Raw genomic sequence first — 19,327 nt, forward strand, 5'->3', positions numbered from 1 at the left:
AGTCATGTTCTGCAAAATTAAAAATCAAAAACAATTTTCATCTACAAAACAATCAAACTAAGCACCACGAATTGTTGTTGTGTTTTATGGCATATCAACCCTTTTGGGTTATTTAATGCCAAATTAAAAAAAAAAAAAGGTTTTTTTACTACTGTATATAAGAGCTCTGTCTCTGACAATGGGTGCAATAAGTGATCTCCCCCTGAACAGCCAGGCAACCAGAGTAACCTCTTCTGATTTCTATAAATACCAAATACATGGGCACAGCCATTTGTATTTTTGTATTGAGCTCACCACGAGCTAGAAGGATACAAAATCCCGCTTGACTCAACTCTTACAACTACGAGTGCTTTATATCTTCAAATATTCATTTATGGTGTTTGATTTGATTGTTTTGTAGAATAAAATTGTTTTTGAATTTGCAGAACATGGTTGAGTTTTGGAAATGGAAAAATATACATCAATGTTTGGCACAATTACGGTCAGGGAGCCTGTATCTTCAGACAGCCTGATTCAGTAGTGCCAAAAATAAATATTTAAAGATATAAAGTATTTGAAACATAAAAACTTTTACCAAAATGACTAGATTTGGCATTAAATAACCCTATGGGTTGTTATGCTGTAAAAAAAACAAAAAAACACTCAAACCAATCCAAAGTTATGAGTGAAGTTTATTATGGAGGGGAGGGGATTCTAAACTGCTATTTCAAATTACTTTTTACACTAAATTATTCAGCACTGTCTCAGCTTCTTTTATTTATATGTCACCCCCCCCCTTTCTACTGTCTTGGTCTCCTCCATTCTTTCATCATTGTCTTTCATTTCTTGAAAGTCCTCTTGACTAGCAGACAACTGAGAATGAATAAGGACTTAGTTGTCTGCTAGTCAAGAGGACTTCTGTAATTTTACTCATATCCTATATTACTGTTTTTGTTTGTTTTTTAAATTTTTATATATGTTTAAATTTTAAATTATTCATTTTTTTTTTTACTTTCTCTTCCCTGCAACCTCTTTCCCACAGAAGAGACGTTGCAAATTTCTCTGCTTTATCGTTATTTTCATGGCAAGTGCTTGTCTGAACTCCAATCTATGACCCCCCCCCCTTGTCAAACATTCACACAAAAAAAAATGTTTAGCTGAAACCACTATCAATAATTTCCCCACTCTTTATCTGTGCCTAAACCTAAACATAGATTCCAAGAACAAAGCTTCTTAGAATTGCCTGTCTATGGGACTCTCTTCTGTTTCCCTGCTTTCCAGCTGACTACAATATGATTGTCTTAAAGTTCAATGTAAACAAATTCTTGATGAGCCATCCCCTTAAGTAATCCAATTTACCAATTGACCCTTGTCTTCGAGTGGTCTTTGGGCCTTGATAAGTGGTGACTCCTTGCTGGGTAGGTAAAACTAGTACGGTACTTTGGGGTAATTGCGCCAAGTCCAGGGTAATTGCGCATATGAAGAGCACTTTTTTTAGTTGCCGCAATTACCCCCCGGATTTGGTGCGATCACCCCAAAGTACAGTATTTAATTAAAATTAGTTTTATTCATCATGATTAAATGCTCATTAGCAAATAACAGTTAAAAATTGGCACAAATCTTTGATACCATGCAGCATGTAAGATCCCTGGCATTGGGTAAAATAGAATTTAAAAGCAAAAACATAATGGCACTGCGTCTTTTTTTTTTTTTTTTTTATTACATTTTCACCCCAAACAAGGCACATTGCCACTTTGATGTAGGGGATTACTATTAGGGACATGGGCTACAGGGGTACTAGGTGGGGAGTTGGGCAGCAAGATGTCGGTTCATGTTACACTTGAACTTCTGCATGTCAGTACAGTTGGGGAAGCAGGAACCCGGAAGGGAATTACAAAGTCTAGCGGTTCTGGGGAAGAAACTACTGGAGTAGAAGGCTTTCTTACATTTAGGGATCTCAACTGTGAAGGGGTGGGATTTTGATGCTTGTCGGGTTTGTCGGGGGTATTTACGTAGAAGGGGTACAAGTGCTTGCAGCTCGTCGGAACATACACCGTTAAAGTACTTGTAGAACAGGCAGAGGGATGCTACATTGCGTCGATGGGACAGAGGCTGAAGCTTGGATGATAGTTCAGGACCTATTAGGTTGGCGACTCTATTTTGAACCCTGTCTAAGAGTGAGAGACTAGTAGCAGATGCACCGGCCCAAATATGACAACAATACTCCATACATGGGCGAATGGTGGCCTTATAGAGGTATAGGATACTTTCAGGGGTCAGTAGCTTTCTAGCACGGTAGAGAGAACCTACCTTTTTCACAGCGGTCCTGGCAATGCTCTCAATGTAATTGTTCCAACTCATGTTTCCTGTGAATGTTAGGCCGAGGAGTTTAAAAGATGTGCTTTCAGATAAAGAGTCTTTGGCCATTGCTATTGGTGGTAGAGAAGGTTTAGGAAACAAGTTTAGTCTTGGCAGCATTGAATGTATCTAATTATATACTGCATGTCTTGTGAAGTAACAAGATCTCATTACTTCATATGCAAATGAGATGCTGCTGACTTGAATAAAAAGCCATTTTTTCATAGACAGTAGCAAAATTGAGAGTTGTGTGCATGGACAGCAGTGTGACAAATTTAACTATAAAATTGTTAGTTGGCATTATAGAATAATTAACAATCCATTTTTGAAAGTACAGAATAGTTAACAATTTATTATTTAACCACAATCATTTTGTAATTGGTAAACAGAAAATATGTTTCAATAAAAATATAATGTTTGGTTTGCTTTACTTTTTTAAAAGGATAATCTTTTCTTTCTTAGGTGGCTTGGATTTCGGCTGGAATTTATTGGAAATCTCATATCATTTGCTGCTGCTATTTTTAGCGTTGCTGAAAGAGATATTCTCAGTGGAGTACAAGTGGGTCTCTCGTTAACATATGCCTTTCAGGTAAACACATTTAGACTTTATTTGTATTGAATATTTTAAAGATTGATGAAAATGACAACAAGACAGAAGACACTGTAGCCTTATAGCAAACAATTCTTCCATCCTGTAAATTAATCAGATGGCAGGTCATCACGTAGACAACTTGAATCGTGACATCTATCAGCAGTAATTTGTTTGCTCTCTTTTTTTTTTTTTTTTGGTTATCGCATTAATAACATTTTTTTTTTTTTTTACATAGTTATATTGAACTAGCTGTCCCGATCAGATGTTGCCTGATACTGTATTTATTTGTAATTTGTTTTGCTTTCCTTTATTTGAAACTATACCAGAATTTTTCCTAAATTTTATATTTTTTTCAAAAGAAAAGGAAATAAATCCATCCTAGCCAGACTTATGTACAGTAGATTCTTTAAGGAACGAGTCAACATTTTCTTTCCAAATTAGTACATAAAATGGTTAAAAACTGGACTCCCCCTCCTTCTCCTCGATGAAACTTTGCTCATTGAGAATAAATAATATTTCATAAATTTTAGATATTATTCATCTGAGGTGACGCTGATCAAAAAATATACCAACTTTGTGTGTGTGTTTTTTACTTTTAACTGGAATACAAATACGCATACACAACCAACTGTCCTTTATGCAATAGACCATGCCATGTTTTTTCCTAAATTTTATATTTTTCCAAAGGGAAATAAGTTTGTAATGGCCAAATACAGAGTTACTTTCCTTATTTGAAAAAAATGGCAAATATAAGAAAATAAATCTGACCGGATAATATTTTTTCCTAAAGTTGTTAATATACAAATGTTATCACTTTGATGATTAACCCTGGTGCTACCAGATCAGGCTGTCTAGTGACTTCCTGAGACGAAATGCACCTACATTAAACTTCTGTTTTTGTTTTCTATTCTCTTTTGTAAAACTTAATTATGTTCTACAAAAACAACAGCCCCTTTCCTTTTTTTTTTTTTCCTTCCCTACTTCCCAACCCCGTCGGTGGGGCATTAGAATACACTGATTGTCCCCCTGCAGAGAGTAAAAGCCTCTCACCGGGGCCACCTGTTGCCCGTGGGTGGCGACTCGTAAAAGGATCCTGGTGGCTGAGCAACTGATATCTAGGGAAATTAAAGATATCAGTTGCAACACTCCATTTTGGCCTTGTACAAGGCTAGACGGGCAGTCAGAGGGGCCGATCCGATCAATCGGCTAGTTATGTCAAGCCCTAACACATCTACTTTTCTATCAATTTCCTCTAAACTGTAACAAATACAGTTCTACCTTATACCACTATAAACTATATACATTTTTCCCCTTTTTTCCATGTGTTAGAAAGTGGTGGCTAGGGTCAAATGTGCCAAATGATTAAAGTCATGACATGGCTGTATAGTGCCGAAAGTTACCACAAATGACTTGGATTGTGTAACTAAAGGATTCTGGGTGCTCATGGCTCCCATGTGGGATATGTATACTGTTTATGTAGCCCTGGCATGACAAGGCAAATGGGCTCCCCTCTTAACATGCCCAAATATTGGACTCTGAGGTGGGTGGGGAGCATAAACAATGAATTAAAATATATATATATATATATATATATATATATATGGCCAAGTATTAAAACTCCAAGCGCTAACACATCGACTCGGATAGTTCAGATAATGAACTACATCAAACATCCTCAAAATTTATTGTATTGAAATCCACCAAAGAAACAAAAATATCTGACTTATCACCGTTTATTGTACATAAAATTATATCAGCATATATTACCCCCAAAAATATAAAAACTTTAAAAAATAAAACCCTACTGGTGGAAGTGGAAAGAGAAAAATATGCCACTTTTCTCCTTGGAATGAAAACTTTCCACAACATAAATATCAAAACTTATCCACACAAGAATCTGAATACATCCAAAGGTGTAGTAAAATCAATGTGCACTACTAAAGAGATAACAAAAGAACTTAAAAACTAAGGAGTAATAAACGTTAAAAGAATTACAATAAAAAAGGAGAATCAGCCTATACTTACGAACACTTACATTATGCAGTTCGATAGACTCACTATCCCAAAAGAAATTAAAATTGAGTTCAACGTTAAAAAAGTTGAACCCTTTATACCAAACCCACTTCGGTGCTTTAAATGCCAGAAGTTTGGGCACCATGAGGATACATGTAGGAGACAAGCAGTGTGCGGCAGATGTAACCAGAAAGATCCAGACCACACTGTCAATGACTGCAATCTTGATTGCAAATGTGCAAATTGTGGAGAAAACCATCCTGCTTATGCTAGAGTATGCAGAATCTGGAAGAAAGAAAAGGAAGTAGTGTCAATAAAACATACCAAAAACATCTCCTTCCTCGAAGCCAGGAAAATAGTAGATGGATACATGAAGGAAAAGACATACTCTCAAGTCACCTCAAGTTGTATATCATCCAACATCACTAAGACTCCAAATACGAAATACTAATAGAAAAATTGTAACAATTGGGACCAAACGACTGTCCCAAATTTATAAATTAAATCAAACCAAACATATCATCAAAAATTAATCATCCCATTAAATCATCAACTAATGTTACCAATAAAACAAATTCTCAACCAAAATCAGAATATCCAAGAAAACAAAGCGATCAAAAGAAAGACCACAAAAATCACCATTACGTCGTGCAGATGCTGAAAAAGACGAAACTAAGGAAAAACAAAATCAGTTAAAAGAAAGACCACACAGGTCACCAATATGTCTTCCCTGTGGTGAAAAAAACACACTTGAAAAACAAACAAAAGATACATCTACTGAAAAACAAAATAATATAAAGAAATTACTACAAACAGAAGCCACTACTACTACTACTACTACTACTACAAATAGATTTACAGAATTAGAAGACATGGAAACTGAAGTTACTCCTCAAACCAAAAAAAAATCCTCATGAATTACAAGATAATCCAATGGAATTGCCGTAGATTGAAGGCAAATTACAATGAAATTTTATTGTTGCAAACCAAATTTAATCCTTTGATTATTTGTCTCCGAGAAACCTTCCTTAAGAATGAGGACAATTTGAATATAAAACACTATCAACAATATAATTACATTCATAATACAGGACTTAGAGCCTCTGGTGGTGTATTCATTAAAAATAACATACCCCAAGAGCCAAATTGAATTAAAAACAAATTTGCAAGCGGTTGCCATAAGAGCAACTCTACACAAACCGATAAGTATTTGTTCTTTATACATACCTCCACATGAACAAATAGATGAAAATGAATTGGAGAACTTAATAGGGCAAATACCCAAACCCTTTATTTTCCTAGGGGACTTAAATAGTCACAACACCTTATGGGGATGCAAGGAAACAGAAAGAAAATTGAAAATCTAATAAATAAAAATAATCTATGCTTGTTCAACCAAAAAGAAGCCACTCACATCAATCCAACAAATGGAACGCTAAAATAACTGGATACAACATCGAATACTATTCCCAAAATAACTGCTTCAGCATTAAATAACCCACAAAGGGTTGATATGCGGTTAAACAAAATAAAAAAAAAATAAAAAAATTTGATGATTACCCCCCCCCACCTCCCAAAAAAGCCCACTCACCCAAAAAAAGAAAGAGCATAAGGAAAGAAAGTGCAATGAGTCAAAACTTATATATGGGTTACTACATGATTAGATCAACCAATGCTTGACAATCCAGTGGTCACATGATCTAGAGCTCTATGTATAAGGAAAAATATGCCCCAAATAACATTTTATTTTCAGTAAGTGTCTAGAGAAAAACAAGCAAATCACAAAATCAAATAGCCACAAAAAATTAATTTTGACTAACCATTAAAATAAGTAAGGCACTATCCTTGTAATAGTTGTCTATTGCTTAGCCATGCCCATTGTATTTTTTTCTGCAACGTCAGAAGGTCAGATCGCTTTTGTCTTAATCATAATTTAGATCAAATATAGTTTTGTGTAAATATACCCAAGTCATTTTTTAGTCCAATTCGCCCTAAATCACCAAATTGAAAAATTTTTTTTTTCAATTTGGTGAAATTTTTTATTTTTTCAGATTACGTTATTTCTTTTTCTTTTTTTTTTCAGATTACATTATTTCTAAACATTTTAGTCACAAGTTTTTGCACTTTACAATCGAACGTTGTTTCTGTGGAAAGAATTAAACAATATTCTTCTCTTGTACCTGAGGTAAGTAATGCTTCTTTTGATTATCTCCCTTGGATTTTATCTTTTTTTTTTTTTTCGCTTGCAATGCTCTTACCGTGGTTTAGTCACCAATTTGACAAATCTTGTTTTCGTTAACAATGAAGAAATAAATTAGGTGATTATTTAGAATTATACTTAATTAAAAAAAAAAACCCAAAAAAACTGAAAATCTTTTTGATGTACGTGCTCGTCATGGAACAAAGATGTTATATTGTTAGATATTGACTGGAGAACGCTGGGTAACCCGGCCAAATATTATTATTAGAAAAATAAGACAATCAGATTTTAGAAACTGTATTTACAGTTTGGAATGTTTATTCAGGACTCAGAAATTAGATAAACAAAGTCGATTTAGGAATTTTAAAGAAGATTTGGAATTTTGTTAGAAATAAACAAATTTAGGCTTACATGAAAAATCCTTGTTTTGTGTGCTTGAACATATGGTTGGGTTTGCTGGTGTAATAGCAGAGATCAAACTGGGGAGTTGATGAGAAGCGTAAATAAGTATAAAACAGTTGAGGTAGCAGGGGAAGGCCAAAGTAAGAAATGTTACGGATGGATTTGATAGAAGAATAAATAACATGGCCAGAGATAGGTCAGTATGTTAAATCAATTTCTAGAAGTCCTCTAAAACATGACAGCAGGTAAAACAGGTGTTCAAACAAATATTATTGATCTCTTTTATTAATTCTTTGTCTTTAAAAGCTTTCTTCTTACAAATTCAATATTCCATTCTGCTCTATTGGTTTTTCTTATGGTTAATCACAGCACATTAAGAACAAAATATAATTTGATTTGATTTCTTTCAGAAAATATGTTGCCCAGATCAGAATTATTTAAAAAAAAAAAAAAAAAGGAATAAATGTATACCTGGCCAAAGATAGGTTAGCTTGGTAACCAATTTCTAAAAGCTGTCCAACACATGCCATCAGTAAATTCAGTCTTGTTAGAGTTCAAAACAGACTTTGAATGCTCTTTTCTCTTCCCTGCAACCTCTTTCCCACAAGAGATATTGCGAGCCTGTCCCTACTCTATCATTATTTTCATAGCAAGTGCTCAACTGAACTCCAATCTATTCGTTCTCCTTGCCAAACTTTCTACAACCACTGTATGTGATTTCCTCCACTCTAACTGTGCCTAAATCCTAATGCGGATTCCATGAACAAAGCTTCTTTTCCAGAACTGCCTGCCTGTGGAACACTGCTCTGTTGACTTGCTTCCCAGTTCAATGTAAACAAGTTTTTGTTGAGCCATCCCATAAATAATCCAATTCTATCCAATTTTACACCATTAATTATTACTAAACTACCACCTTACATTTATTAACCCTTATCCTCGAGTGGCCTTCAGGTCTTGATAAGTGGTGATTCCAAGTAAAAAATATAAATCGAACATGATGATGATACTTTATTTTCTTTGGCCCTGTACTGTCTTGTTTTCTTGCTTGATGATATTGTCTTTAAAATTTGATTGTTTCACTTATTTGAATTTTGTATTGCAATCTCTTCTTTCACAAATATTACGATCCTGGTTCAAATTTAGTCTCACTTTATATTATAGATGATTTATTTACTTGATTTTGTAGGCTCCCTGGTCTATTGAAAGTACCAAACCTAAAAAGGAATGGCCCGAGTTTGGTAAAATTGAGTTCCAAAAATATAGCACTCGGTATCGACCAGGCCTTCAGCTTGTAATCAAAAATATTTCTTGTAAGATTAAAAGCAGTGAAAAGGTGAGTAGTCCATTGTTTTGTCTTCTCTTTTGTCTGTTAACATTGTGTTGTAATATTTGGATGTGAAAATAATGTTAAGGTCGGTATTTATCGTTATTTTTATGGCAAGTGCTCATCTGAGCTTCAATCTATAGTCCCCTCCATCAAAAGCCCATTCAAATATTAATATATCACCTAATTTTCGTATCCTCATTTAAAAACAGTCATAAGAAGTTTCCACAAAAACCCGTAGCCATTTAAAATCTTTAAATAATACCATTCATTGAATTCCTAAATTAGATTTCTATATTTCTTTATTTCACATAATTAATTCTTTAAAGGGAATCTTTTAAATTTTATTTCTATATTTATAATATTGCTAGAACAACCTTGCTATAATGTTATGGTTAATTTTTAGTTTCGTATTCGCTCATTTATGGCAACAATGTTTACAAATATTGATTATCTTATTACTTAGATTTAAGACCAGTTTAGGGTTAATATTTTTGTTATGTAATGGATGGCTGGGACCATCCGATATATAACTGTGAAAATAAAAAGAACTTCTTTAAAAAAAAATAATAAAAGATTTGAAAGGTGGCCATCGAATATCGATTGTCCACCAGTCGAAGCAGCAAAAATAATTACGTCGTAAACAGAAATCGGACGACGATGTTTTGTTTACAAAAGTGAAGGTTGTAGGGAGACGCATTTTTGGCTGAAACGTGACATTCCTTGCACTGCAATGTAAGATCGGAATGTCATATGAAGCTGGCACGAGATTGGCAACGCACGTGTATAAACAAATTCAATAGTCGGTCAGCTAAAGAGAAATGGGTTACGATGTCTCTGGGTCAGATGCAGCAATGCATGTGTCAACGAAAACTGAGAAACGTGACCAGGAAATGCGTGATACATTATCGATAACGGAGTTGATCGACCAGTGGCATGGAAAATTACCGAGCAAAAACTCATGCCAATATAAAGAGGTGATTTTTGGAGTCCAGCAGAAGGAGAGAAGGGGAGAGAGAGAGACGCCAATAGATGAGACGTGCGTTGTCGAGAGCATAACGTTTTCCCCCCCTCTCCATCACTGAAACAGAAGTAAGCCGCACCGTTAAATTGTGAACTGTTAAAAATCTCTATGTACAGAACGAGAAAAATATTTCTAACACAAAATATATTTTTATACAAAAAGCCAGCATGTCTTACGTCTTAATTGGAGTGCTGAGTTACGTCTGATTTTTGTGTGCATGTTAATTTTCTTTCAGCCGGCAACGTTGTTATGACAAGCGGCTGACGGCAAGTAAGAGAAAAAAATGCATGGTCAAGGGGGAAATAACTCTGCTGTCTTGGCCGTTACCATGACACCCAAAGTCCTAAACAAACTAGACGATCAATAAAAGTCGGCTGCTAGGTTTTGTTGCAGCGGGGAACTTACTAACTACGACCGTTCCCAACCTGGGGTCCTTGCGCAACGTAACATTTTATTAAATAGAAAAATAAAGAAAAACAATACCTTATATTTATTAATTCTCATACAACATTCCGAGTAAAGGATCCTATTCTGTTTTCATCATTTAATATTTTAAAATTCATTATCATTCTAATCAAATACGGTTCCATGTAGTTATGAAAAAACTAATTATGAAGGGAGATACTCCATTACGTTAACTAGTTAAAGAATTATGTGGAAATAAAGGTCGTATTTAGTACTTATAACAGTTAAAGGGAGACAACTAAGGCCGTTTGATGTTTCAGGTCTAGTAGATACTAGAAAGCATCTATGATTTATTAATTAATTTAATTAAACAGATACAGAAAAGGCTCCAATAGCTTATTTAACAAATTAAGAATCTAAAGTATATTTTTAATCTTAAAACTGATTATTTACCCATGAGTTTAACCTATATCTGCTATTCATCCATAATCTACTTGGGTTAATCATGGCTCCAAAAACCAAAATTACAATTTGTGTATTGTGTTCTTGGATATCTAAATAAAATAATATATATCCTCTAATAATTATTCTGACAACAAAACCACCCAATACCTACAAATGTGCTTTACTCTGATGAGGTGTATACCCTTGCATTTTTGGATAAAAACATTTAGAACAAGGGTAAATAAACCAGCAGGGATTCTACAAGCTTTAGATGTCAGATAACAAAATCAATTAATTTCCAATCCACTAATTGCTAATTTAATTTTTTAATAATAATTGCTAGTTTATTGTTAAGTTGTTTTATTGATCTGGAAAGGGTACCACTTATTTCACCATCAATACTGCTACAACTAAATACTAAAAAATGCTCATGGTTATGGAACAGTGTTTCCAGTCTTAGTTGAGCTTTATACTTTATCTATATTTCTTATCCAGTTTAAAATAATAGAAATCCTATTTTCTTATTAGGATTGGATCCTTCGTTTAGACTACATCATTCCCAGCTATTTAACTTTACATTAAAATTTGATCCTTGTATCCGAGGATCCTTATTGTTATAAAAAGTTATACCTCAGTTACATTTAAGGTGCGATAGCAGAAACCTATTCCTGTGAAGACATCCCTGTATGGCATCTAGCCTTTTATTCAAAATTTCTTCTTTAGAATTCACAATGTAAAAGGCTTCCAATAAACATAGATTGCACCTTTTTGATTTCCCAGGGCTGTACTTTCTCCCCCTATCCACTACTGACCATTTTAATTCAAAATCTTTGTTTCTATTAAGTTTCCTGACCCAATCCCCTAATGCAGTTGTATTCCTCTTTTTATTTCTAATGCTGATTCTTGTACCCTCCCCCCTGCTATCGTTAACACCTTCTCTATTAGTTTCCATCTCTGGTTCCTTTTTAAAGGATACTACATGGTTTCTATATCTTTCCTTAAAAACACAATCCGTGGCACCAAGATATATCTTCCTAGTATTGTCGGTTTTTATCTCGCATTTATACACTATTTCTGAGGTTAGGCATTTCCCACCCAACGGACAATTCCCAGGTATTCTGCAATTACATTTTCTGTCTTAGACACTTTCATTCGAGGCTAACTCGTTATTATTCCTTATTTTGCTGATTTTCCTATTGTTGGAGCTGATTATAGTTTTAGTTAAGTTGCTTGACGTCGAGATATATATATTGTATTAATAATAAAAATAAATTCCGCCGTTATGTCTTAATTTGTTTAAGTTTTTGTCTATCATCAATTACATTTATATGTGACAAATCTGTATAATTATTAGATTGAGAACAAATTCTTGCAGAATTTTTCATTTTGATTTCAAATGATGTATTTTCAAATAAGTTTTCGTTATAATACCTGAACTTTATATCATTTTAAAGAGCGTTTTTCACTCTATCTAATCATTTAAATTACAATCGGTTTAAAATAATTATGTCTGTTTCTCAGAACGCTGAATTCAAGATGGACCGAAAAGCTTCTGAAACAGCTCGCAATATCATTGAAGCATTTGGCCCAGGAACCACTTCTGAATGCACAGCACAATGGTGGTTTAAGAAATTTTGTGGTGGCAACAAGAGTCTTGATGATGAAGAGCATAGTGGTCAGCTATCGGATATTGACAATGATCAAAATTAAAAGCCTTAGTCAAATCCAATTCATGCAATTCAAGAACTTCTTAATTAGACGAAATGTATACGATCATTTCCAACCACTTGAGAGAGATTGCAAAAACATAAAAACTTGATAAATGGGTACCTCGCAAATTGAACAACAACCAAAAAAAATGTTATGAAGTGTCATCTTCCCTTTTACTCGACAAAAACGACCCGTTTCTCGACCAAGTTGTGACCTGTGATAAAAAGTGGGTTCTTTACGGCAACACTCAGCTCAGTGGTTAAATGCTTATGAAGCGCTACAACACTTCCCAAAATCAGTTGCACCAAAAGATAGTCATGCTGACTGTTTGGTGGTCTGCAACTGATTTCATCCATTAGTTTTATGAATGCAAACGAAACTATTATGGTGAAGTACTGTCAACAAATGGATGAAATGTATCAGAAAGTTTGACAACACTCAGTATTAGTGAACAGAAAAGGCCCCATTCTCTTCCATGACAATGCACGTTGCTAAACTGACCCTGCAGAAGTTGAACAAATTAGGCTACAAGACTCTGCCTCATCCGCTATACTCTCCCCTACTAACTACCACTTTTTCAAGTATTTCGATAACTTTCTATGTGAGGAATGTTTCAAAAACCTAAGCAATATCAAAAATGCCTTCAGTGACTTCATCACCAGAACGCAAGATGTTTACATTATTGGCATGAATACACTTTTTTGCATTGGCAAAAGTGTGTTGATTCTGAAGGTGCTTATTTCGATCAATAAACTTTTGAGTCGACATATATCCATCTAAATTTAAAAGTTAAAACCCGCAAGAACTTTCTTGTCAGCCTGGTAAAAATAAGTCTGTTTATTTCTATGTAATATGGGTAATAAAAAAGTAAAGACTTATTATTATGCTATCTAATTTACATATGTTTTTGGTGTACAGACACTTTGCAAGTGGAAATATATAGCTAAGTGAAGGGTAGGTGGTTCAGTTAATTACAAATTACAGCTAATTAGAACAACTGAAATAATTTTTTAAAAATAATTCAATCCCAAAACTAGAGTATATTTGGACATATTTCCAAAACTGCAAAAAGTTGTCAAGAAACAAAATATAACAAATAAATGTGACTAAAGCGTTTGAGTTTAAAAGCCAAGTAGTGCAGAGTCGCTAAGTTAACAACCAGATAGCAAACATGAGACAGCCATGTTTTCGTCACATACACACACACACATGTACGCACACACTCGCATGCATATACACATCCTCATACTCACATTCACACACACACACACACACACACTAACGTACACAGAAGTACGCGCACATGCGAAACGTCACTTCCCCTGAAAGGAATTCCAGACATGCGCAGTCAGAATACTCACCCCGATATAAAAGTCCACAACACTATTCAACTTCCGCTCTTTTCTTCCCTTTTTGCCTGGGTTCATCAACCAGGCAAGTTCGGCGTCCATAGCTCTTGGTTTGAAGACTTTTCCACATGGACGACTGCTATCATGAACGCACGGTTTTGCTGAGGCAAATACTCCCTTTCTATTATCCTTTCTACGTGTGGGACAGCCATTTCTCACCCTCAACTTCATTTCTTTCTTTTCCACGCATGTAGTCGTCAACGCCTGAATGAACATGTGTTACACCTAAATCATTTTATTTTCAACAGAAAATAAACGGCATGTTTATTTCATCCCGCAATTGTTTACTTCATTCCATTCGTTTCATTATTTTATTTTGTAGTGAGTTAGGGTATTTTATACTCTAGTCCTCTACAAGTATTGCGATTGCTCCAAATTTGAAAATTAAATAAACTACCAATAGAAACTCATCCAAAAATGTCACAGTGGCATTTATTGAGTAGGTTTATACCAGAATTTTGTTTAATTTTTAAGTTATAAGTAATTATTAAGGGTCCCCATGCAGAGCTTGTGTAAACCATGATTATTTTCTAACTGAACCAAAAAGCGCTTTAAAATGAGTTAAAACATCAGAAACTTATCCAGGTAGGTAGAAGAGTAACTTATCTTGCTTTTGGTAACATTTATTTGTTGTACATTTCATTTTTTGACAAATCTTTTGATTTGTTGGCTGTAGTAAAAAGGGCCCATATATTTTAGCATGTTTTGTGTGATTAAATTATATAAGTAAAAGCCTTTCAGATGTTAATGAACTCAGTTTTAGTATAACAGATTATAATCTTGCACTCATGACAGGTGGGTACTTAACTAGTGTTTATTAATTTGCAATCAGCACTAATTTAATTATTTGATTGATAAAATGTGTTCATTCATTTGAGATATTGTTGTTTAATCAAAAAGTGTCTTTTTTTTCTTTTTTTCTTTTTAAAGATTGGTATTGTTGGTCGCACTGGAGCTGGTAAATCGTCTTTGTCACTTTGTCTGTTTCGAATAATAGAAGCGGCTGCTGGTAAAATAATTATTGATGGACTCTCAATTGCTGATCTTGGTCTTCATGAACTCAGAAGAAAACTTACCATTCTACCACAGGTGTGTGTGTGTGTGTGTGTGTGTATATATATATATATATATATACACACGAATAGGTGAATTCAACATGAATAAAAGAGTAAACGTTGCTAAACTGACCCTGCAGAAGTTGAACAAATTAGTCAAGAACGCTGAGGATTTGTGCTGTTATGAACGCATGTTCAATTTAAAAGCTGTACTAGCGGTGAAGCGAACGTCTCTCTATTCTATGTGCTGTGTATTTTAGATTGTTTTACTTTTTTATTCATGTTGAATTTACCTATTCATAACAACCATCATCATCGTCATCATGAATGCTCCTTCATGTATATTCTACATATACGTGTATGTGCATATGTATGTACATGCGTGTATGTATGTATGTGCATGTTGTCATGTGTGTTTGTGTGTTCTTGCATATGTATGTTTGCGTGCATCTGTATGTATGCATGCTTGTATGTGTACGTGCATATGTTTATTTCGAAGTGTGTGGGGGGGTGGAGAGGACTCCCAAAAGCATTGTTAAGGCAACCCCTTTGGGTGAAGCAAATCTCTGATTTAAAAAAAACAAAAAAAACATAAAGCGGGAGACCAGTACTTGCATTAAGCTGGTCTGCAGTTTGACTTGTTGCTGGCTATCTTGCCCATGCTTGTTGCTGGATCTCAACATTTTGAACCAAGAGAGACTTAGCTGTCGTACAAAGCTAAAACTCTGTAACACCATCTATGTATAGATACTTTCTCAGGCATTTGTCTATAAAAAATTGTCTGTGGCGATGGAAGTCATTTTTGGGCTCGTATCTGAGGAAGTGGCACTCGTCTGACAAGACGTTGCAATCATCATCATATGTATATATATGTATGTATACCAAGGACCGTCTTCAATGTCATGTCTGCTTGAGCATGTGAATTCGCTGGCAGGACTAAAAGAAAAAAGGTTATCTTCGGGCTTATGGACTTTCAGTGACAGAGTGGCACTCGTCTGACAAGACGTTGCAGTCATCATCATATATATATACTAGCAAAAGTACCCGTCGTTGACTGGGTTCAAAAACAGCTTACAGAAAATGGACTCTGATTTATGAAAGTATGATAGGTTATGAAAAGGAAGGGTTGTAAATAGATAGCTTCGAATTTGGGCGTATCAAAACCAAAGCAAAATATGATGAAAGTAAAAATAAAATAAATAAACCCCATAATTTATTCTACCATACCTGTTCATACTGAAACACTTATCACAATATTCTGTGGATCTATATTAAAAAACCTTGTTAAACTTTGTGACATATTTCCATTCTATGGAAGTCAGGCGCGAACGAGCACCTCATAATTTTATTATACCATATTTCTTCAAACTGAAACATAATTATCAAAGTATACTTACGCAGATAGATATGAAAAGTCCTTATTAAAGTTTGTGCCCATATCCATTCTATGGAAGCTAGGCGCAAACGCAGACTCCACAATTTTATTATACCATCCCTATTTAAATTAAAACATACTTATCAAAGTATTCTCATGTACATCTATATCAAAAACACTTGTAAACGTTTTTTTTTTTAATTTTTAAATTTTTTATTTCCATACTTTGTTGACCAGGCACAAATGCAGACCCCACAATTTTAATGAACCACCGTTCTGCCAGATCAAACATACCCATTCCTGTATCTTGATACATCTTCTATCATTATATGTGATCAGTTTTCTATCATAGTCAACCATACAGGAGCCTATTCGTGACCAGACACACAAACACACACAGCCATTCAGCTTATATATATATATATATATATATATATATATATCAGAATGCTTGTCCTAGGATGAGTGTTCAGCTAAACTTCCAATATATAAAACAAAGTTAGACAAACAAACCACATACATATACCAGTTCTACTAATAACAAATTTATTGAGAAATTTTGAAATAGATATATGTTGACTTATTACCCGGTAATAAACCTAAATGATAGATGCCACATGCTGAATTGTAGAGCAAGAGTTGTGCAATCTCTAACCACTCCTCTTCTGAGTCTGCACTGTTTGATTCCAGTAGCAAGGATAAGCTATAATGGCTATAAACATTGTGGAGATAAGTGGAGAACACATACAGCACCTGGTATTCCCAAATGGTCACCCATTTTAGTACTGAGCAGGACTGTCTGTCAAATGAACTTGTTTATTTGAATAAATTTTCACTGTAATAAACGTTTTCTTCAATGTTTTTAGGATCCTGTGCTCTTTTCTGGTACGGTTCGAATGAATCTTGATCCATTTGACTATTACACCGATGACGCTATCTGGTTGGCATTGGAACAGGCTCATCTAAAGGAAACTATTTTACTCCTTGAGAATGGTATAAACCATGAATGTAGCGAAGGTGGAAGAAACTTTAGGTAAGTAATGTTGTTTCATCACAAGTTGAAGTACTCTTTAACACCAGGTCAAAGGTTATAATTGTTATGGCATAACTAATTTGAGATGAGTTGTTTCACTCTCGTGATAGTCTACGTTTCTTGAGTTGGCTGAAGCTAAGCACGTCATATTATAACTAAATGTTTTGTTTCTTATATCTATCTGTTAATGCTGTTGCAAAGTAGGTGGGCTCCCTCTACCATGCTAGAAAATTACTCACACAGAGATCATCTTATATCGTTACAAAGCCACAGAATGCCCATGTTTGGAGTATTGTTGCCACATCTGGGCTGCTGCATCTGCCACTAGTCTCATAATTTTTAGATAGGGTCCAAAAAAGAGTCTCAAATCTAATAGGTCCCACATTATGTGCCAAGCTCCAACCTCTATCCTATCGCCACAATGTCACTTCCCTGTGTCTGTTTTACAAGTACTTTAATGGAATGATCTCTTATGAACTCGTAGCACTTGTGTTCCTTGGACGTACATCAGAAACTATTAAAGTAGAAGGCTTTCTAGCATCTAAAGACCTCAACAGAGAAGGGGTACGATTTTGCTGCTTGTCTGGTTAGTTAGCAGTATGTACATTGAGGGGGCACGTGCTATATGTTCATCAGAGCACATTCCATTAAAGTATTTGTAAAACAGGCACAGATATGACATTGTGGCGATGGGACAGAGGTTTGAGCTTGGCTGACAGTGCGAGACCTATTAGATCTTTTGGACTCTGTCTAAGTGTGATACTCAATTGTGGCTTTTTAAGATATAGGATGCTCTCTGATGTAATTTTCTAGCACAGTAGAGGGAGCCCACATTCTTTGGTTATAAACGAATGTTTTGTCACCAATTTTTATTTTTTATGAAAATTCATTTCTCTTGACTTTTCAGTGTTGGCCAACGCCAGTTGATCTGTTTGGCTCGAACACTACTTCACAAGACCAAGATTTTGATTCTGGACGAAGCAACTGCTGCTGTGGACATCGAGACAGATGAGCTGATACAACAGACAATCAGAACACAATTCAAAGACTGCACGATCATTACAATTGCTCATCGACTGAACACAATCTTGGATTACGACAAGTAATATCTTTTATTCTTTATGATTTTGTATTATTTATTTATTTATTTATTTTTTTTTTAAATCAATTTTCACCCCAAATGTGACAACAGTATCCATACATGGACGATTATTCGGGTTATTCGAACCACTGTTATCACCTTGAGTGTTATTTGCATGACATTTTGACTGATGGAACCTTCAACCTTCTTGTCAAACGCATGCAAGGACCCGTAGTGTAGTGGATTGATAAAATTCAATTTTAAGTTATATTCTTCTGGAGATTAAAGGTCCAATCCTCAGTATGGGCGACACAGAATACAATTGCAAATTACTTGGTGCCACTTTGATGTCGGGGCCTACTATCAGGGACATAACTTTCAGGGATACTATGTAGGAAGTTGAGCAGCAAGATGTCTGTTCACATTACACTTGAACTTATGCATGTCAGTACAGTTAGGGAAGCAGGAAACTGGAAGGGAGTTCTAAAGTCTAGCAGTTCTGGAGAAGAAACTATTAGAGTAGAAAGTTTTCTGGCATCTAGGGATTTCTACTGTGTTTAATCTAATTGTGTTAATTACTATTTATAAAATTATTGGATCTCAAAAGCTTCTCAAGTTTTCAATCCTTTTAATATATTTGCTGGGCATTTTAAAACCAGAAATATCTTTCTATTTGACAGTTTAAATGTTTCTAAGAGCAATAACTCTTCTTTAGTAGAAGGGCAATAATTCTTTCTTCTTACAAGGGAAATAACTATCATTTTTATTTTGTTTTTTAAGATTGATACCAAAGATTTGTATTTTTTTAAATGTCATTTAAAAGGGATAAAAATGTCAGAAATAGAGTAGGAAGCTTAAATAATAATTAAAATCCAATTAAAAAAGAAGACTAATATTGCACACACCTGAAAACATTTTTGGAA

The 19,327-nt window shown here is 34.7% G+C and overlaps 1 protein-coding gene across 3 annotated transcripts in view; it reads left to right on the forward strand.

Annotated features, from left to right (window-relative positions):
* LOC145277545 (multidrug resistance-associated protein 1-like) overlaps positions 1 to 19,327 on the forward strand; it is a 164,115-nt gene that overhangs the window by 138,102 nt on the left and 6,686 nt on the right. For all 3 annotated transcript variants that reach the window (XM_080129014.1, XM_080129015.1, XM_080129013.1), the window contains 6 exons: positions 2,800 to 2,926; positions 7,026 to 7,127; positions 8,731 to 8,877; positions 14,791 to 14,949; positions 17,157 to 17,323; positions 18,231 to 18,425. In XM_080129014.1, coding sequence (XP_079985140.1) covers positions 2,800 to 2,926; positions 7,026 to 7,127; positions 8,731 to 8,877; positions 14,791 to 14,949; positions 17,157 to 17,323; positions 18,231 to 18,425 — 897 coding nt within the window. The remainder of the gene's footprint in view (positions 1 to 2,799; positions 2,927 to 7,025; positions 7,128 to 8,730; positions 8,878 to 14,790; positions 14,950 to 17,156; positions 17,324 to 18,230; positions 18,426 to 19,327) is intronic.

Source organism: Euprymna scolopes, chromosome 6, assembly GCF_053919585.1.
Source record: "Euprymna scolopes isolate OS-2025 chromosome 6, ASM5391958v1, whole genome shotgun sequence".
In the NCBI taxonomy this organism is placed as follows: domain Eukaryota; kingdom Metazoa; phylum Mollusca; class Cephalopoda; order Sepiida; family Sepiolidae; genus Euprymna; species Euprymna scolopes.